The sequence below is a fragment of the Camarhynchus parvulus genome, chromosome 1A (assembly GCF_901933205.1).
Source record: "Camarhynchus parvulus chromosome 1A, STF_HiC, whole genome shotgun sequence".
NCBI lineage: Eukaryota > Metazoa > Chordata > Aves > Passeriformes > Thraupidae > Camarhynchus > Camarhynchus parvulus.
This window is the reverse complement of record NC_044586.1, coordinates 54806526-54828891: the sequence shown is the minus strand read 5'-3', so window position 1 is coordinate 54828891 and position 22366 is coordinate 54806526. Positions and strand designations below refer to the sequence as shown.

Sequence of the window (22366 nt, the reverse complement as noted above, 5' to 3'; positions counted from 1 at the left end):
AAAAGTAACTGCTGTCTCCTAAGCAGAAGTGATAGTTGGCTAGTAGGAGCAAATTGAGATACTTTTTCTCTAAAATCTATGGGGATTTATAAATTCTTTCATACCCATTGGTCACAGAATTATGTCAAGTAATGAGGCAGCTGAAAAACAGACTAACAATTGGGGTTTAAACTGTTTCTTCAGAAAGTATCCTTTTAGTTTGAGAAAAAGTTCACAGACAGGGTTTTACAGGTACTGTTTTTGGATCTGGCTTATTTCAGCTGGTTCTTTGCTCACTCTTTTAACAAGTGATTGTGTCCATAATTAGAATGTTTACAAGTGCTCATTTTCAAAATAATTGTTCTGGAAGTTTAGGAAAACATTAATTGTATTGAAACAAGAATATTTGTGCAGTACTCTCTTGATTGAAAATGTGTCTCTGATTTGTAGGTGCTATTAAAACACTTCTGTAGAAAGTCTGTGCTTGGGAACATTGTCGGTGCCTGAAAACTAGGATGTCTAATTCCTTGGGAAATCTACAAGGGGAAGGAGTTGCTCTTATGACGATTCATTGACGTTACGCTTTGACTAGGGAGAAAGTATTTTAATTCATTATTAAATGATTTGTCATTGGCTGAAACGTTACAAAGTTCATAAAATAGTTTGGGTTGGAAGGGACGCTTAAGACATCTAGTTCAATACCCATGCACTTAACAGGCACATGTTCAACTAGATCAGGCTGGTCTGAGACCCTCACCCAGACTTGGGACATTCACAGCTCCTCTGTTCCAGTCTTTCACCATCTTCACTGTAAAAAAATTCTTCCTTGCATCTAGTCTGAAGCCACTGTCTTTCAGATTAAAACCATTACCCCTTGTCATATCAAAACAGACGCTGACAAAAAATCTGTCCCCATTTTTCCTATGAGCTCCCTTTAAGTATTGAAAGGCCACAACAATGCTGCACAGAGCCTTTTCTTTACGAGGCTGAATGACTCCAACTCTCTCAGCCTGTCTTTATAGGAGAGGTGGTCCAGCTGATGCCACAAGCTAAACAGTTTCCTTTAATGAAAGTTCTTCATGGTGCAAATACAGCAAGATGCACACATAATATGGTGTGACAATTTTATTAGTTCAACAAATTAGCATACTTAACAGAAATCATCCAATTAGAAGAACAGCCAATTAAGTAATCTCTCTTTTGTTTCTGCCCCCCACTGAAGCTGCCCCTAGCTTCTAACTGCACATTTATTATGGATATAATATGTAGTGAAAAAATAGTGGCTCACACTATAGAGGGAAGACTAAATAAGATTCCAGGAAGGTTAGCTTATTGTTCTAAAATTTAGGTAAGGGGGTAGGAAAAGTACTATAGTTAGTTAAGGAGCTATATAACTATATAATAGTAGTCTACATAGCTACAGATATATAGAAAATGTAAAAAACCCAAAAATCTGTTTAGCATTACAGCCCTTGATCATCTTCATGGCCCTCTGGGCTTGCTCTAAAACGTCCATGTCTTTCTCTTACTGAGGACTCTAGAGCTGAATGCAGCACTCCATGCCCACCTCGGGGTCTCACCAAAGTGTAGTAGAGGGGACAGAATTACCTCCCTTGACCTGCTGGCCATGCTGCTTTTGAGGCAGCCCAGAACACGTTTGGCTTTTTCACCTGTCCAGCCTCTTGTCCACCAGTACCCACCAGTCCTTCTCCCTTGTGTATTGCCCTAATCCCTCCATCCCCTGGCCTGTATTTATACTGGTTGGTTCCCCCAGCCCAGGTGCAGGACCTTTCACTTGTTCTTGTTAAACCTGATGACATTCCCATGATCCCACTTCAACTTGTCCAAGTCCCTCTGAATGGCATCCCAGCTCTCAGCTGTGTCAACCACACCACTCAGCTCAGTGTCACTGCAAATTTGCTCAGGGCACACTTGATCCTGCGGTATATGTCACCAACACAGAATGACACTGGGCTCAATATGGACTCCTGCGGGGCACCACTCATCCCTGATCTCCATCTTGACCATTACTCCCTGGATGTGCTCATTCAAGCAATTCTTCATTCACCAAAGAGTCCACCCATCAAATCCACTTCTGTCTCCAGCACAGAGAAGGATTTTGTGGGGAGCCATGTCAAAGGCTTTACAGAAGTCCACATACATGACACCTGTAAAGCCTTTCCTTGTCCACTAATTAGTCACTCCACTGTAGAAGGCCAAAATGCTGCTCAGGCAGGACTTGTTCTGGTCACCTATGCTGTCTGTCTCAAATCACATCACTGTCCTGCACGTGCCTTCACAGAGCTTCTAGGAAGGTCTTCTGTTCCATGATCTTCCCAGGCACAAAAGTGAGGCTGCCCAATCAGTAGTCTCCAGCATCCTCTATTAAAAAAAATTTAAGTCTCTAGTGTCTCAAGGTAACCTGAGAACTGGAATGTGAGGATTTCAATTACATGTGCTTATTTGATTTTTAGGAACTCACCTATTGAATAATTTGTAAGAATAAAGCCCATCTTAAAGACTGTAATAGAGACACTTGCTGTAAAATTTAGTTATGTATGTCTAATAAAATGGGCATGTAGTTAATTTATTTTAACAGCAGTATTCGAATTTAGCTTCACTGTCTTTTATGTATGTCTAAAATGATACTCTTGTGTATATGCTTCAATTTTTTTTTTTCTTTACCACAAGCATTTTTATTTTATGTTATAGTAGGGTTAGACTAAGTCTTCCAGGAGCAACTTTGGTCCTGCTGTTGTAATTGCTGTTGGAAAGGGCAGGGTCCTTTGTTTTCTTTTCTCTTGTTTTGGTGATGAACCATGAGAGGAAAGCATAATGTGAATTGATGCTTTAGCAGTAGTGTCATGCAAGGGTCAGACTGTGTGCTTTTGGGGTTTGCCACTACACCTGATAAGAATTCTTGCATAGCCCCTTTGAGTTTTACTGTGTGCTCTTTGTCACTGGCAAAATAGTAATTGAGCTCACTGTAGTGAAAAGTAAGGGCCAGAATTGTATATGCTTTTTCGGATTAGTCTGGGATCCTGGAATTTCAGAAGACTATGATATAGCACAGCAGTCAGTGTGGAGAAATAGAACTATCACATACCCAGGGCTAATGGTTTGTAATGGAATTGACTTAACTCTCAGTTGTGCTATCATCTGCTAACAGTCTTCTGTCCTGAAAGCAATTACTGTACCACTTAGGAAAGCAAAACCAGAAACAAAAACCTTGAGAAAGTTCAGAAGGATGGCATGACAACAGAGCAGAGGAGGTTAATAAATACAATAGAAGGTTATTAAATACAATCCAGAAGTAAAGTTCTATGTCAAATAAGGAGAGCAGAGCAGAATATGAATCCTGTCAGGCCAAATGAATGGAAGCATTTCTAAAAGAGAGTTTGAGAAACAACTTAGAAACATATAAAAAGTAGCTTTAAATGTTTTTCTCAGACATGTTGGGAGAAGGAACATCGCTGAAGATTTTGTAGGCCCAGCAGACAATCTGTGTTCAGCATGGAAGAATGTAGGGATGTATTCACTCCCAAATCTTACATGATGGATAAATAGAGAAACTGTTTCAAATAAGTGTTATGTTGTAAAAAACCCCATCATTTGTCCCTGGTTTTCACTTCCATGACCAGTGCTGAGATTTCCTTCCAGAAAGAGCAGTCCTTTTGAACCCCCTCCCATAGGGTGTGTAACTGTTTGAAATTACATGATAGCCCAAGCTATCCCTAATTAAAGGAAGTGTATGTTCATTGCAGAATAGCATCAGGAGGGGAGGGAGGGAAAATAAGCTGTGTTCCAATTTGCTTTTGTGTTTCCTATCTTTGGCCTTAAATGAGTTACTGAAAAGTAAGTAGAATTTTTGTACTGGGTGATTTGGGATGATCTGTCACTCAATCATATGCTTCACATTTCTGATTGTGACAGTAAATCTTCATGTTTTCCTTTTTTATACTTTTTCTTACTTTACATGTGCTGTTTTCAGAGGTTGGTATCCATGTTTGTGCATGGATTTCTATTGAGGCAAGTTAAGGGTGGAGCAAAAATATGGAAAGGTGAAAGATTAGAGTGGGTTTGATGGGTATAGAGTTGAGAATTGACAACTGTGTTACTAGAAAATAATAAAAGTGGTTGGTGAGTTACAATTTATTTTCTATTTTCTTCATATACTAACTACATAGTTTGTAGATGGTATGATTGTGCATAAAGGTAGCCAAAACGTGAAACTTGAGCAAAATGATTGTGTAAGGAAGTAATAAACTAATGCACAAGATAAGTTTTCATTCAGCCTGGACACAAATAGATTAGACCCAGTAAAGCATATTTGTTCATAAATACTGCACAAGGACAAGTAGAGCAGGAATATACACAGTTGGAGATTTTGCTTTTGAAGATTTGAGGCTTTCATTGGTGTTAAAACAACTGGAGCTAACTGTCATGCTTTGGGGTGGAAGAGAAATGCATATATATAATTTGTAGATTGTTTGGTTAAGGCAGATAGTATCTCTTTTTTGTTGTTTTTGTTCATAAATGATACAAAATACTGTTTTTCTACTCTTGTTCATATTATATGTTTATTTTGCCTTTACATCTTCTGACCAGTTCCTGCTTTTCTGGCTTTTAGAAGAATATAACCAGTGATACTGTTATTTACGCTGTAGTGCTTGGTATGGTGGGAATTTACTTGGAATCAGATCACGGGTGGAATTGCGGAAGTGGTAGGGGCTGCAAGCCAATACTAAAGCTGCTTGGAGGCTGAGCAAACTCCCTGGGGTGTGGAGAACTGCTGTAGGTGATGTGAGAACTTGCTGTATGTAGCAAACCACAGTGTGAGAAGCTGACACAAGTTGTAGATGGCACCCTATGGTATGCCTGGATTTCACAAGTAGGCGTTTCACAAGGAGGAATCGTGTGAGAGGTGCCCAAACAGTGCCATTGTATGGAGAGAAGCACTGAGAGATCACTTAGGGAAGTGCAGTGTTACAAGACCAATGGTACCTGATAATCATTTCAGAAATGCCATATTTAGGCATAGCAGTAGCAAAACTGGGACCATGAAGGGAAGAAATAATTAGAGTGGTTTGTTAAATGGGGCAGAGAAAAGGAAGTAGAAGCGTGCTGGAAAAAGAAGACCAAAAAATGGGAAACAGGGTTAAGGGATGTGACTGGCTTCTGTCTGGGGTTCGTGCTGGGCAGCTTGTGTGTGATGATCACAGCTGGAGTATGACAATAAATTAAACTTCTTTCTGTTGCTTTTTGCACCTTTTCTCATTGAATCCTTGTGTTTGCTGTGACAGCATACTCGTAATAAAGTGTATTTGTTGTGCCAGCCTGTGACTTCTTGAATTTCTCTCTTAATCTGTGTTTATTGTCTGTACAAGTTCTACTTTCATTGTTTCTTTGAGACTTTGGTTGATGCTGAATTCTGGTAGTGTCATATTTTTCTAATGTTACTGATCTTTTGGTCATTTTTTTATTCTTTCAATGCCTCTCAACTCCTTGAGAGGAAGGATAAGGGGGAAATCTATTGTGAACTGTGAAATTTCTTGGGGTTATGTGTATAAGCATGCTTTCATGCTTCCTCCATCCATGCATATTTAGCATGCAGAAGTACTGTGACCTTCTTAATGTTTTTTGAAAGCATATGCTGCTCCTTTTTTTGTGTAGACTTTAATAATATTACAACTGCTTTACTTGCTTTGATACACTGTATTCCTTTCACACGTATCTCAAAAATACTTGGAAGAATAATACATTTATGTAGTAAATTGCCAACTGTGACAATATAAGGCATGTATACCAAACAGTAATGCTGAGAAATACTCCAGAGAGTTACCTTATCACACTCAGTACCTATTACCATAGGTGTCCCTATGGATAGCAATTATCCAGTATTTTATTAATTCATTAGGATTGCTCTATATTTCTGTAATCACTGGATTTTCTAAGAAGACCATTGTTTTGAATGCCTTTGTGCTAATTTGAATGTATCTGTGTATGTAAATTGGTAGTAATTTCCTTGCTTCTCATGAAACCATTGTGTTTTAATAGATGAATTGAGAAAATTGAGTTGGTCTGGCATTCCCAAACGGGTTCGTCCAATTGCATGGAAGCTTCTTTCAGTAAGTTGTGTTTTTTTTATTCTTCCTCTGCATTTAGTACTAATAGCTTTTTCAAGCATTGCAAATGATTTTGCATGAATTGTAATCCATCAGTGATGGTTGGAAACGTGTCTTGTGCTGAATTGTAATGGAAGTTATGTTCTTTTACTCAATTTCAGGATTAATCTATCAAATTGAAAGGAGGGGGATGAGAAGTAGTAGTAAATTGTGCCAGTTGTATATCTTTATTTTTCAGTCTGGCTTTCTGTGAAAGAAGGGCTTTTGATTATAGTGGCTTCTTTCAACCAGTTTTGATGGAATGGTGGAGAGTTCAAAGACAAGTACATTCTTAACAGTTTTCTTGAAAATAGACACACAGTAGGGAAAGCAAAGACTATCAGTGTCCTACGAAAGGCTTCATTCTGACTTCACATTAAAGTAACTGCAAGAAGGGATTAACGCTGTAGTGAGGAAAAGCACTGATAGCATCTCTAGGTTTTTCTGGCTGATTCTTCTATAGTGCTTTAAGATGAACAACTCTGAACCACTGTGTCAATTGAGTTGTGGCATTAGCTCTCCTGATGTCAGACCTGTGAGGCAATTCAGAGACAGCTTCAATAAAAAGCTGATTACTTTTTTGTGGTGTGAATTTTTGGCTGGCTGAGCACTCTTCTCTTTCCCTATGGCCGGAGGGTATTGCAGTGGCTGTAGCTTGGGAGTAGGTTGGCTGAAGTACCATGGAGGTGTTTCAGTTGGGCATGTGGGAGAAGCTTGTGGAAATATGTGATTCACTGGGTTTGGTGTTACAGAATACGATTTTTTTCATCTTGGTGTTTGCACTATGTTTAAAAGGTTCTTCTGCAAAAATGCAGTTCTTCATAGAGGTATTTTTCATGTCTATCTTTTCAGCTATAATGCTTGTGATGACAACTAGTTAAGCATTTTAGCTGTTGCTTGTCTGCCTGTGGTTGGCAGAAAGTTTATGAGGATGTTTGTATAAAAAGAAGCAGAATTCTCGTGATGTCTACTCTCCAGAGGCTGTGAAAGACACTTTCTCAACAAATCTTTGTGCATTTAAGAACTGTTTAAAATTCTGAATTATACACACACACCAGTTTAGCACTATCGAATTTCTCAGAGAGTAGACTTAAATAGCTTTGCTTTTTATAGAATAATTCTGTAGGGAATGCAAAGTATTTACTTCAGATTGACACTGATTTCCAGTGACTGAAAGAGTCTTTCTTGTTGATGAGTTCTACTAAATTTGCAGCTTAGTTCCTTCTAATGCTAAATGCAGATGCAGTTTAATGGTGGATTTTCAAATATCCTGCTGTAATTGAAATTAAACATGGAGCTTACAATTTATTTTTGTTCTGTTTCCAAAGCTATATGTGATTTTGGTTGTAAAAAAGGCATTTTTTTTCTCTTGAGGTTTAGGATGTCCCTTTTAAAATTTTAAAAAGTAAGAAAAAATATGACTAACTCAAAGTTGACTTTGAAATGTAGTAAGCTAAAGCATAAGCATTTTAAATTCTGAATCAGAAGACTGACAGTGGGGTTTAGAGAGTTGGAATTATGCAAATTATAAAAATACAAAATGAGCTGACTCCTCTTGCTTTCTTGTAAGAGCATAGGCTTTCCTGGAGCTTTAACTTATATCCAGAAGTTGATTTTAAGTTAGTATTCCTGGTCTAGAAAATGCCTAAGTGTAGAGTTTTCTTGTTCTGTTGCTTTAGCAATTCCAGAATTTATTTCAGTTCAATTTGCAACTTCATCTTGCCATATCTCTGCAAAAACCTGCTTTCAGATTACTTTTTTTGTACTTTATAAATTAAGTGGATTTTTTTTTTTGAGTAAGAGATTTATGAAACTGGCTTTTTTTGTTTGTTTGTTTGGGTTTTTTCTACCTCCAAATGGCAATATTATGAAAATTCTTAGCTTTTCTTAAGTAAGTCCTGCTGTGATTTCTTATCTATTATGTGGTCCTCATTTAGTATGTTTTGGAAACTCAAAGACAAGTCTTTCAGTAATCATTACTTTTCTATACTGTAAGGCAGCATTTCTTTCATCTTCTTTCCCAAGTGGGAAAGAAAAGTTCTTTCAGTTTTTTTGGTCATAAGCTCCACCATGCTTTTCTGGAGGTAACCTAATAGTGACCTACTGTTAATGTCGCAGGTAAGGGGGACTAATAATGATAATCCCAGGGAGTGTTTAAAGCCGAGCTGGATGGAGCTCTGAGCAACCTGGTCTAGTGGAAGGGGGGTTGGAACAAGATGATCTTTAAGGTCCTTTCCAACACAAACCATTTTATGATTCTATACAGTCACCAGGAGCTCCTGGGGAAATAAGGGTTTGTAAAAATCAAGTGATATTTTGATTAAAGATTTGTTGCAATACTAAAAAAACAACGAGACAACTGAAGAAACCAAAGTATATTATGGTTTTAGTATATGTTTGTTTCACAGTTATTAAAAGTCTTATTTAAAAAGCCCAAACTTAATTTTTTCTCAGGGAATGGAGTAAACTTGGTGGTATCTGAGGCAGATGATGATTGTCTTGTTTGTAAAACCAGCATAGAAATTGGAATTCTAAAACTATGATTTAAGAAATTGATCAGTTATTTGTTACATAGTCAGGATGTTAATAATGTTAACAAGTGTTTGATGAAGACAGTTTTTCAGTATAATACTCTGTTGATGTTATGCATGTCTACTGGTAACAACATATATAAAACAAAGACATGATTTATTTTTGAAATATAGCAAAAGTGTTAAGCATACTGTACCTAAAAGGCAAGAAGAGCTGTAGAGGCTCTCCTCTCTTTTGAATAAAAAAACCAAAGATATGTTTGCAAAAGCCTTTGGAGGAAATTAATGAATAAACGGATTAAACTCTCCACCAATTTATTCTCTGCTGATACGTTGCAAGCCTTCCCAACTTTTAAAAATAAAACCTAATTTGTAAAGTGAACAGGAAACACGACATGTTGAATTGAAAGATTAGTTCAGTCTTTGAAATTGAATAATGGCAAAAAACTTGCTGAGAAAGTATCAGTGTGCTTCAAACAATCACATTTGATTTAAAAAATGAATTATTTTCTAAAGCAACCAAATAAGATATCCTACAGGGAAGAAACCACTACTGTTGAGAATAAATAAATTTTATTCAATAAAATTATTGAATAAATTCAATATTTAACACAAAACACTGGGATAGGATATTAAATGTCAGACAAAGTCTTTAGGAAAGAGTGAAGCTGGTGAGGTTTAAAGTACTTGGAATCAAACACAAGTCTGTATATCTTAAAGAAATTCATTTTGCCAAAGAAAGTACCTCTTAAGGTATTTGAAATGTAATATGGCTTGTATACTTATTCTCCTGTCATTATAAATGAAGTAATTAAAGTGTACAGGGATAACATTTTTAATACTTTTAATATAGTATCATAGAATTGTATAGGTTGGAAAGGATCTTTAAGGCTGTGTAGTCCAACCATAAACTCAGCACTGCCAAGTCTACCACTAAACCATGTCCCTAGGGGCCACATCTGTGTGTCTTTTACTATCTCCAGGGATGGTGACTCAGCCACTTCCTTGGGCAGCCTGTTCCAGTGCTTGATAATCCTTTCCATGAAGAAGTTATTCCTAATATTGAATCTAGGCCTCCCTTGCTAATGTATGTAATTCCTACTTAAAGGCAATTGAGTTAATACACAGTGTTTAAAAATTTAATAAAATTGCTCCAATACTAGCCACATAGATATTAAGGAACTCACATGTTATTAAAGTTACCTAAATTTATTTATTTAAGCTTTTCTACTCAAAAATCAATACCATCTTAGTATTTTTGCTGACAAATTGCATTTTGTAGAAAAAAAAAAGAAAAGGCAAAAAAAAAAAGCAGCTGTTTTTATAAGATGTTTGTATCTGAACTTTTATATGGGTTGGAGGGATTAGAAAAAATAGTTCAGTAAAGGATTATTTACATTTGTGTGGGAGTACATGGCACTATGTCAGTTTGTTAGATCTCCTGTCACATGTAATCAAATGCCAGCAGTACTTTTTGTAAGGCAAAGAATAATATCTTTATAATTTCATTGTTTTTTCAGGGCTATCTTCCTGCAAATGTGGACCGAAGAGAAAGCACTTTACAAAGAAAACGCAAAGAGTATTTTGCATTTGTTGAACAATACTATGGTTCCAGAAATGATGAAAACCACCAAGATACCTACAGACAGGTAGAACACCTGGTTGAATTGGCTTTTATCTACAGAACACTTGCTAAAGGACTTAAAAATTATTTTTGAACTTTGGTGCTGTTTTTCTCTGTTTCTTTAATCTTATCAGATAGACAGCCCTCTAATAATTTTCCTAAATTTTAGAAGAAAAATATGAAGTAGTTTTCATCTGAAATTCGAAATAATGGATTTCTTTTAATGTTAGCATTAGTGTTGCCATGGTTTTCTGTTTAAAAATAGTTACATTTTCAAATCTTTCATCTCCTGCTCAAACCCTCTTTCAAATAAGTGAAGATGGAAGGGAAAGTACAATAGTGACTGTTTCTTACTGTCTCTAAACTTCTGCATAAGAAGTTGAAACTGTATATGATGTGCAATAAGCATAGGGGTGTCAAACTTCCACAGTCACCCAGATAAGCAGATAACTTTTCTTCAAGTTTTGTATTGAAATGGGTAGTTTGTAACAATGAGCAATGATACTTCAGCCGTCCTTGGGACAGAAGAAGCTAAAATCTTTCTTTCAGCTTCAAGACCAATCTTTAGTAGCAAGAAGTATCACTAACATAAGGCTTGTGAATAGAAGACAAAATCATCACTTGAGCACTCTGTTGCATAAAAGTCCTTTGTGAAGTGTGGAAAAAACTTTAACAATACTGGTATTTTTGTGCTCTCTTCTTAAAATACATTAAAATAGATGCAAATACATTAAAATAGGTACTAAACTCTTCTTTCACCTTTGGATATTTGGACTTGATGATCTTACAGGTCTTTTCCATTGTAAATGTTTCTATGATAGTGGGAGTTGAATATGACTTCACAGAAGTAGTAGTGTGCATTTACACATAATTACCCTAAGGTAATGAGTATTACCAATATGATTATAATTTGCAAATAATTAAAATGTGATGTAAGGATCGTAGAATGTGAATACAAATATATGTGTTTTAAAATTTTGCTTCACTGAAAGATTAACTTAAATATTTGGCTGTATGTTTTGAAATACAGTATAAATCCATGTTATCCCAAAAGTAATGATACAATGGAATTACAACTAATAGTGTAAACCAATAGAATTATTTTAAGTATCATGTTGCTTAGAAAGTGTGCTGTTGGTTCCTTTTACAGTATTCTTCTTTGTCTAATTAGATCCACATAGATATACCACGCATGAGTCCTGAAGTTTTAAGACTTCAGCCCAAAGTAACAGAGGTAAGAATGATATATTTTCTTTTTGTTAGAGGAAAGATTTTATTAATGAAGGTGATATCACAGTTTGATTAATAATTGATGTCATTACACTTGCTATTTTGACTTCAGAACAAGCTTAAAGAAGTAAAAAAAAATAAGACATATAAGTAGAGGTTAAGAATAGCAGTGTAAGTATGAGTAATAAAAGCAAAGGCACCTCATTAATTTCCTGTATTGAATCTGTCAGTTTTTACTGTGGTCTTGTGCCCTTGAGGGTTTTTCCCCCCCTTTTTTTCTTTTCTATATATTTTGTTAATACTGTGTTTCTTAAGTAATCCAGAGCATAGTCCTGTGGTTCCATGTATTTGTCAAAATCATTTAAGGTCTGGAAGTTCTTAGAGTGTTCCACTTGGGAAGATCTCCTTTTTGAATTTGTAGCAGGACTGGTTTGAATGCCTCATCTGATTTTGCATCCTTGTAAGTTTTGTATGTTGAGTGCACAATTTAAATTGTTTTACTACTGTTATAACTATATAATTAATGTAAATATATAATAATGTGATTACATGTGATTAATGGTAAATGTATTAATCAAATCAGCCTATGTTGCTGGGGAATTGAATCTCACGGGGACTTTTCATTTTGAAGTATATAGGTCATAAATAGCATTGATGGTGTGGATTAATCTTTTTCAATTATTTAATTTAATTCTTCAACTTACCCTCCTTTCTAATGGTTCTAGTTATACCTTCAAATGTATTGCCATGAAGCTTCTGTTCATACAATTACAGATCCAAACAGAACATAATCTGGTTGTTCATTATGAGAACTTAAATGCAGAACTAGCTTCCATTTTGTTTTCCATTGTTCCAATTATTTGTTTAATGGCAGTACTCTTCCACACTTTGGAGAACTGGTTTGAAGAAATAGTTTCAAAAGAAAAATGTGTAAAGATAGGGCTTTCCACCTGCTTTCTGCACAGTGGTGTTTTACCTGGGCTGTTCTAGGGATGGATCGAGGAGTAGTGTAAATACACTCAAGGGACAAGAACAAAGCAATACTGGCAAGAAATAAACTGTTAAAGAAATTAATTAGATCAGTGGGCTACTGAGAGAATGGGTTTGCATCTTTCTTTTACTCTATGATCTTAACCAAAATCTACTTGCTTAATGCCATTGTAAAAAAGGGTCATACCACCCAATTTCTCCGATGTTTCTTTCTCTTGCTGTCTGAGTTTCAGGAGACCTACCATAGCACCATCAAATCCCTCAGGCCCACAGGGATGGTTCCCTCCTCCCAAGGGCTCTTGCACATAGGATGTGTTGTTCCCAGAGCTGTTTCTTCTGGAGAGAGAGAAGATGGTGCTGGTCTCTGGTGAGCAACAGTCACTCCCACCTTTTTAAAGTGAGACTGCAAGGGTTATAAAGAAGAGAGGAAAATCAGAGTAAAGGTCAAAGATTACGCTATGTGCAAAGGGATTACACTATGTGCAAAACCATTGTTGTGGATATTATGGTGAGTTTTGTACATACTTCTGATGCTGCAAAGGTTTAGAGTAATGATATCACTACTGGGAAGAATCTCCCATAGAATGAAATGAAGAGACTGTAGTTGATGGAACTGGACAAAAGCACTGACTAAAGCTTCAGAAAGACAGCACATATATAAACCTCACAGTCTCCTGACTTAAATTTTCAAATGCTGCTATTCCAAGATTTTTGCTGTTCTTGGTGCTATCAGTCTCTGTTGCCAAAAAACTTTTAATTAGAGTTAATAAGGCTGTTTTAATTTCTTATGTGATCTCAGAGTTTGGTTTCTGTAATAAAATGTTGCAGTTTAGAAAAAGATATTTTGAATCTGATGTTCTGAAATAACTAGTTACTATGTGTTCCCTTTAAAATCAGTTTAAAGTGTTTCTTTTTTACGGGAGTTTAATGGATAGTGAGTGAGGCGAAGGCAGCATTGGACCAAGGATTTAAAGGACTAAAAATGACTTAATAGTGTCCCTGAAAAGGAGAACAGAAGAGCGGGACATGGTCTTTCATATAGTGCAGTCAAGTTATTTTAAAGACTACTTATTATTTAGTTGTAATAAATTTGATTAGCTAACATGGACTGGGCTAATTTATTATCTTTTCTTACTTTAACTGTATTTTGTTGAAATGGAAAGCACATGGCTGTGTACTTCCCATCTATGCTTGCATATTATGCATCATAATTTCAAGAAAACTGCACAATTGAAAATAGTTTAAATTTTGTCCTCTCTCTCTTTTTTTTCCCTTCCCCTCCTCTACTTAGAAAACAAAAAGCAAATTTTCAAAATCTTTTGAATTAAGGCTTTGGAGGTTTTGAACTTCCTCTGGGGTGGGAAAACCCACAAGTAATTCAAACCTTCATTTAAGCTGATGGATTATTTTCTTTATGTATATGAGTATAATTCTTGCTGTAATTATGAATGAGAGTCAAATTCAAAAGAGAATAATAGATTGGTAATGACATCTCATGAGATGTAGTGGTTCATAGTAGAAAAATAATTCCAGTTTTTGTTGCTGGTTTGGAAATCAAGAAGGGATCCTTTTGGGAAAGTGACCTTTTTAATGAGTCCTATTTGAATACAGTCATGAATGTTGTATAGAAACTTAAATCAGCCTACTGTTCAGGATTTTAGTGCTCATTTTTATTGATTCAGAACAGTAAATGAAACTTTATGAAATTGGATAGGAAACTGAAAATGCTATTCAGTGTGTATTTCAGAATTTCTGATTGGAAGTATTTGGGGATATTAAAGCTGATGTACCATCATTAAGTGGTGCTTCCTGCTCAAAAATATAACACCCCCCCTCCCCCACCGCCCCAAACAAAAGCAAACATCACCCCCTTATACCTGGATTTTAAAAACATTTTAAAATCCTTAGGCTTCTCAATTTGCAGTGCAAACTGTATTTTATCAGGTTCTGAGGAAATGAAAGGTTGGTGGTACAAATCTGTGAATTGTTTGACTTCAGACATGCCTTCATGAAAAAACACTATGTTTATAGCTTCTGCAGTGGGTATTTTGATTGGTTGTTCTTCCTGAATTTGGTTGGTTGTTGACTGTGCATATTTTGGAGCCCCATCACACCATGAGTTTTTTATTTAGCTTAGTGCATAACCTATTCTACATTCTGCAATTGCTGCTTTAAAGGTTTCTCTAGTCAGCTCGTTCTGATATTTGTTTTTTGAGAAAGTTGTTTGTATTTGCAGTATGTTAAACATGTCCTTTTTCAGAAGTGAAACACAGAATGATAACTCTCGTGATACTGAGAAACTACTGTTGCTGAAAGGAGAAGTGGCAATGGACAGAAGCAGGCAGAGTAGCTGTGAGCTAACTAACCTTGCTAGATTGGCAGTTTTCCAGTAATACTAAAAATATTACATAAACAGTTGTAATTTCATCAGGGTGTGATTACATGAAATGTAAAAACATGTTGTAAATAGCTGAGTGTAAAATCTTTATACAGTTATTGATAGACAGTGAAACACCACTGGCTATTGCTTAAGGGGCAGAGGTTGGTTTTTTTTCTTTTTGTTTTTTTGGTTTAATATGCAGCTCTTGTTAAAATGCATGAGGTGGCAGAACTAGTACCAAGAATTTGTAGCTAAAGGAATAAGCATCTTGGCTAATGGAAACAAGAGCCTTCTATGGAGGATTTGCTAATGAACACTTCCCTTGTTGCCTAATCTCTGAAATCACACTGCACAAAAACTGGATCTCGATTGGGGTTGTAATGGATCAGATGTGAGCTATCTTAAGATTTATTTTTCAGTGCCCACCAAAACTTTTTGTACTTACTGTTGTTGACCATCTCCCCTGTTTTGTGAATTTTCAGCCAGGGAAACATGAAACCTGGAGGACAGTTCACTCTCAAAGGAAAGCCTATAGGAGAAGGATAGATGTTGATATTTGAGACTTGTTTTCAAAGCAAAAGATGCAAATATTTTTCAGCTTCAGGTAACTTATGTGGAAGCCGGTGATGGGAATTTCAAGCACCAGGATGTGAGTCCTTTATGCTAAGACCTCTCCTCACTTAAAAATGACTGCAAGAGGACTTTAAAACTAAATAATAAGTCTTTATTTAAAATGAATTAAAACAGCTTATTAATCTAACAAAAACTTAAAGTGAGATTGAATATGAATAATCCTGACTTCGCAAATAAAGTTCCTCCACCTGTTGCATCCTTTCAGGGCAAGTCCTTCACTGGCTTTCTTGAGCCTGAGCATTCGTTGATTTCTGAAGTTGCAGCAAACCACAGAATCCTTTGGGTCCTTCCAAAATGTCTCTTCCTTTTATTATTGAGGCCAGATCTGAAGAGCAATATAGTTTGTGCTCTCTTGAATGAGCAAACATTCTTTTGTTTCAGAAGATTATATATCCCTGATTGCATGGCTGTAGTTAGGACAAAGCATGTAGCAGCTTTCACTCTGCTGCTTATTTGCAGTCTTTCAAAGGCACGTAATATCTTCAGAAGCAAATAATTGAGACAAGATACAGCCTGTCACAGACCTAAATGGAATCAGAAAAAAGTTCTCTGATTTCTATGCTCTCTTCACTTCTCACACTGAGATATAGTTTGGCCTCATGAGCTTTTGCAGATCCTGAACTTCAGTTACAAATACCTAAGCTTCAGTTTATGGAGTTGAGAGGGTGAAGTTCTGTGATACAGCAGGCAGTTGCCTTATTTCTACATTTCCTGATTGTTTCAGGTTTTTCATTAACTAGTATGCAGATGCCTGGAGTGTAAAACTCCACACTGGAGTATTAGGCAAGCTTAACTTTGGTGGAATCTCTTTTTATGGGCATGTTATTAAAAAAATCTATACTATATCAAGTCCTTCTTTCTGTTACTTAGGGATAAATAGAATATTTAGTAGAATACTTATTTCAAAGAGATGAAAAATTATGGGAAGATAATTTCATGTTTCTTTCCCTTGAGAAAAGAGGAATTCTGTATTACTGGAAAAGATCCAGTGAATAGGAGCTACTTTGTATTAACTACTGTAACTGAAAATAGGCTGGTTTTAACATGTGCTAATACCCTGAAAATACTTCCTTTTGAAGAACTGAGAAGCTTACACAGCACTGGGAGCTGGTTATGAATACCAGTGTTCATTTATGCTGTTGTATGCATAGTTTTTATACTACTTAACTCCATGATATGAAGTTTATCTGCAAGGATATTTTCAACATCTTCATGGCTGGAGGCAGATGGACAGATACCAATCTCTTCACTCTCAGGATCAGTGACAAGACTCAAAGAAATGGCACAAAGCTGAGTTGGGGAGGTTTGGGTTGGATATCAGGAACAGGTTTTTCATTCCAAGAGTAGCTGAACACTGGAACAGGCTCCCCAGGGAATGGTCGCAGCAGCAGCCTGACAAAGTTCAAAAAGTGTTTGGCCAATGCTCTCAGGCACATGAAGTGATTCCTGGGGTGTCCTGTACAGGGCCAGGAGTTGGACTTGGTGGTCCTGATGGGTCCTTTTCAACTCAGGATATTCTGTAATACTATGATGTTATGATAATTTACAAGTGTCCTGTTTAAAATGTGCTTATGACTTGTTAAATTAAATTGATGGTTTCTTTAACTCTTTTTCAGATCTTTGAAAGAATTTTGTTTATCTGGGCAATACGTCATCCAGCCAGTGGATATGTTCAGGGCATAAATGATCTTGTCACTCCTTTTTTTGTAGTCTTCGTTTGTGAATACATAGGTAAGATTTGTCTTAATACTGAATTATGAATTAGTATTGGTTTTGAAACATCATTTTCATTTTAATCTAACAGTTTGGATGAGCTAATCAAAGCATAATTTGATACATGAATTTTATCATAAATGTTTGTAATTATAAATCTGTATTGCTTTAAATATATACTGAGAAGCAACCAGATTTTGAACAGTCGGTGAAGTTCAGGAACCATCTTGATTTCTGCTTAAGAAGTCTTCACTGTTTTATTTTCTCTTCTAATTCATGCTTTTTTTGAAAACTTTATATTGTACATATGAACCGTACAATAGCAACAAAACAAAAAATGCCTGCCTTGCAGGAAAAAAACCCACTAAAACAAAAAAAACTAACACATGAAATATGGATATTTTAAAATCAGTTATGGGGAAATTGAAATAAAAGGAACCTATTAAACTGCATCTGTGACTGAAATAATGGCATCCTGGAATTAAGGTCTGAAAAGTAAGACAACAGTAATCAAATTTCTCTGGTTAAGAACTCTGCTCTTCTGAGACTTACAGCTTTGGTAGCAATGGTAGTGTCAACAACTCCATTTGTGTTGAGTTTTTTGCTTTATGTGTGAATATAATTTTGAAAAAATCAACAACTTAGACATGGCTTAAATCTCAAGTTTACAGATTTGTATTTAAGTTGTTATAAGCATTAAGAGAATGACTGTTAACAATAATTCATTAATAACTTCAGTATAACTATGGGTATAAAAGGTAAGGTTTAACAGTAAAAATGATAATGTTAATCTGGTTTGAATTGAAATTATTTTCCTCGTGCTTGTGTTTATCATACACACATACAGTGAGAATTTAAGTGTTGTGTATGTAAACTTGAGCAATGTATTGTCTGGCTACTTCAGTGGGGCTACCTACAGTGGATTCTTCCTACCTTGTCTTTGCCAGCTATCCATAGGTGTATTAACCCAGACTGATTAGTTTTAATGAAGGACAGAATATCCTTGAGTGGATGATAGACTGTCCATTTACTCATTTGCGTGGCAACACCTCTGTTGCTTTGTTAATTTCTTGTTTCATAGGAGGATGTTTCATTGCTAAGCAACTAATGAGAACTACTGCTGCTTTTTCCCTAATCATCTCCTAAGCAGGGTAGAGGCCTACTCCTGAGAGTATTTGCAGTTTCTGCCTTTTACTCTCTCATTTGACAGATCATGAAAATGTTCTTAATGATCCTAGAACAGTAGGGTCTCTAGTAGACTTTAGGGTTGCTAATTGAAATAAGAAGTTCAAATGAGATGTGATTAGAGAATTGATATTCCATGTTAAATAGGCCATTTAATTAATATGGTAAATAAGTTTGTCTTTACCACCAACTTAACATTTGGAGATTCAGGATTGTTAATGTATTTGCCACTTTGTCAGGATTGTCATATTGGAGAGCATAGCTGTTCTTGTGAGTGTTTGGTGGAGAAAGACAAAATGTGAAAACTTTTAACCTTAAAAGATAGTTGGGGGAAATGTATGAACCTCAGAAAACTGTATTCTGAAAGCTCATTTAAAAACTAGTATCTATATAACAAGAAAAACAGCAAAATCAAGGTTTGTTTTTCTTTCAGTATAGTGGTGGTCATGGCTATGTGCTAACAGCAGTTATTTCCCCCAGAGACATACAAAAACTTTCAAAGATTTTTCTTTAAATAGCTTTTTGATTTGAAACTTTCTAATATGTTCAAGTTACGCTGAGTGATGCACTCAAGTTAGAATGAATAAATGAAATGGGGACGTTGCATTTATGAAGTACATCAAAAATCCTGTCGTAAAATTACAGGATTCAAAACTAACACTGTGAATTGGGCTTTAGTAATTTATATAGAAATAAACACAGAATTGCAGAATTTTCCTATCAAAAATGCTTACATTGTTAGTGTATTTATATTTACTTCAGTAACATTCTGTATTTACTTCAGACTTTTACTCTTGATCTCATTTCTTGGCTTTACATGAATATTGGTTTGTACATTAAATAGCTTTATTTATTGCAATCTTTTCACTATGGATTTTTGTATTTTTCTTAATTTAACTGAAACCTTTTTTTTGCTGCAGTTCTAAGTCACATGGATCCTAATCTGCACAGTTGAAAGTGATAATAGTTTTATTTTCTTTCTCTAGTTAAAAAAGTCCTAAAGAATTATTAAATATGAATAATAAATTCTTATGATTGACAATGTCATTAATAATAAATCTGTGCTGGCTAAGTCATCTGATGGTACATCCTGGTAATTGACAAAACATTTGCAGTTTTGTCAAATATTTTGGTGGGAGGAAAGCCATATTTATTTTAGCTTTATGACAAATGAGAGAGCCCTTAATTAATCCTTAATCTTGCATAACAAGTGGTGACATAGCTATTCTAGTGATGGGAGTCTTTTTGCTTTGATAAATACATCAGCAAACTGTTTGGAAAAGTGTTGTTAAGGAACTTCTGAAGATAAAAATGACACAGATGAAAACGCTAGTTTGCTTTTCATTTAAATCCAAATGCCATAAAGTCAGTTTTTGGATGTGTATACAAGTGCTGAAGTCATAGATGTTTTGATGGTTTAGTATGGATGGAGGTACCTAATTTTAGCACATAGATTCACACATCCAGACTATATTGAGTTATTGAATATAGGAATTGGGTGTGCTAAATGTTCAGGACATTCTTTTAAACTTTCCACCAGTATGATGAAAGTGTAATCTGATGATGTCTCATTAGTTTCCAGTTTGCAATAAAAACAGAATGTTGTAACATTTTCAACAAGATGAAACTTAATTGTCAAATGAAGCCAGGAGAGGGAAAACCATAATTAAAGAAAATTTCAGAAGGGGTAGATACTGGCCCCTACTGGAATACAGTAGTTTGAGTTTTGATTTTCTGGTCTTAAATTAGGAGGAGGATGATTTTAAACCTTGGGTTTCTTATACCAGATGATTGTGTGTGTGTTATTCACAACATTTTTAAAACATTTTTTCCTCCTCATGAAAAATGCTGGAGGTATTTAATCTTATTTTGTCATACTATAACAGCCTCTTTAGAAAACCAAACACTGGAGGTGCAGGAAAGCTATCCTGGGCTTACTTCTAACCTCCTGCATGACATAGTGGTGTTGTAACATGTGCTATCAGAACAAATGCTAATTACTGTCAGGGCAGTTTTCCTGAAAGCCCTCTATGTTTGTAGCATATTAGTTTGTGTCAAAATGAATCTCATCCCTACAGATGCCCCAGAGGGGTTTTTGTTAATGAGATAAGATACACCATGTGACTGCTCACTGTCTGTAGACTTAATGTGGACAAGGAAATTTTGCGCTGGATTGCAAGTCCTATTTATTCCAAGTTGCCACAGATGTGCTCTTTGTACACCTTCCTCTTGCCCTGAGTTCCTGTAGAACTACATTGTTTCCTAGTGTTAAGATGTGCTGTACAATTACCTGTGGTCTCTTGCTCACCTATGCTTCACTTTATCTGACATTCCAGTACATCATTGTTCACTGGGCTTGTGTGTGTATCTAAAACCACAAAGAGGACCTGAATTTATTCACCATCCAGAGAGATGAAAGTTTCAGAGAAGTACCACCATGATAAGGATGTATGTCAGATTGTTGCTAAGTGCAATAGCTGTATGAAATAATTTTAAGATGCCTAGGAGTACTGGCTCAAGGGAAAATTAGCAGTCAGTAGGAAGTCAAGGCAGAAAGTGAACACTATTGTAGCACTTGGTCATTTTATGCCAAATGACAAGAAGAATGAGGCTGCTGAAGACTGGAATGGCGATTGAGATGTTTTCTGCAATCTTCTTGAAATAGAGTAGCCTGAGACAAGCTGATGATGCTTACAAGAACTCATGAACTGAAAACTTCGAGAAGAGAGATCTTACCCTTGTAAGTATTTTTTCTTGTCATCTTAAATCCTTTTGTAGATGGCATTAAATGAAACTTCTGTTAGTGTTTTTTGAATTGATAGTGCTATGACTTTATGGGATAATTAATCTAAGCCGAAATCCTAGAAATGGGATAGGATTTATTCCCAGACTACTTTTCCTATGAGTGAAGAAATGTTCTTTGGTCCTGAAAATGTCTTCATCTGTCTATAACTCCCTTGTTTACTGCTTTTTCCATTCCCTCTCATATGTTACAGGAAGTCTTCCTGCCCTTATAACTGGTATGCAGTCTCATTTTTGTCTTCCTTTTGCCCTTTTCAACAGTGAATAATTGTATTTAAAACTATGTTGAGGTTTTTTTGCCCCCTCAGTTTGAATACTGTATCAAAAATGGTTATTTTCATTGTATAATTGGAGTCCAGTTATGGAGCATTTTATAGTGGCTGTATCTGAGGTAATTCCTCATTGCTTGCTTATAAAATATGAAAATTTGGTAGTAAAGCAGAATTCTTTTTTTTCAGGAGAGTTGTAATTTTTGCAGAATCAATAGATCTGTTTGGAATGTACATAAAACTGAATTTCTGAATGATGAGAAAGCAAGCCAGAGAGCAGAGAATATTAACCCACTGACTTTAGGGAGCTGCTTTTCTTCATACTTACAGGGTTGTAAGGTAAAATTTGGTTCAGCGTGCATTGTTTCCTTCAAGCTGAAGCCTTGATTGCTACAGTATATAAATTAATTTGAGATAATTTATCCTGCTGTCTAAATATTTAGACCTTTATTATTCAGTTCCACCAATTCACTAGTCCTTGCAGAATTATGAATAGGACTTGTACATTGAAGTTTTGAGGAAAGAAGGTAGAAAAGATGTAACATATTGGTAGTTGTTCAGAAGAGACTGACTGAAAATGAAGGATGACAAATTGTTTTTATAAACTAGAACAAAGAGTTATAACTGGATTAACTGGATGCTTCTCCTTCTCCCAGGGCCTTCAAGTTTCTCCATCTTCTGATTTATCAGGAGAGAAATTCTGGAAGACTTCCCAGGACTGAGTTTCAGGAATATAAGGGATTTCTTCAGTTTGAGAGAGTTGCAAAGATTTTATTTGCAATTGTAATATGCTCTTCAACTTCTCTTTTAATTTTGGCATTAAACTTTGTAATAAACTTCTACTGTTTTTAGGCTTTTCTTTGCTT

At 35.7% G+C, this 22366-nt stretch overlaps 1 protein-coding gene across 2 annotated transcripts in view; it reads left to right on the top strand.

The window, feature by feature from the left end:
* The window catches only part of TBC1D22A (TBC1 domain family member 22A), a 138262-nt gene that overhangs the window by 14227 nt on the left and 101669 nt on the right, over positions 1 to 22366 (top strand). For both annotated transcript variants that reach the window (XM_030961053.1, XM_030961052.1), the window contains exons 5-8: positions 6037 to 6107; positions 10195 to 10323; positions 11470 to 11532; positions 17148 to 17262. In XM_030961053.1, coding sequence (XP_030816913.1) covers positions 6037 to 6107; positions 10195 to 10323; positions 11470 to 11532; positions 17148 to 17262 — 378 coding nt within the window. The remainder of the gene's footprint in view (positions 1 to 6036; positions 6108 to 10194; positions 10324 to 11469; positions 11533 to 17147; positions 17263 to 22366) is intronic.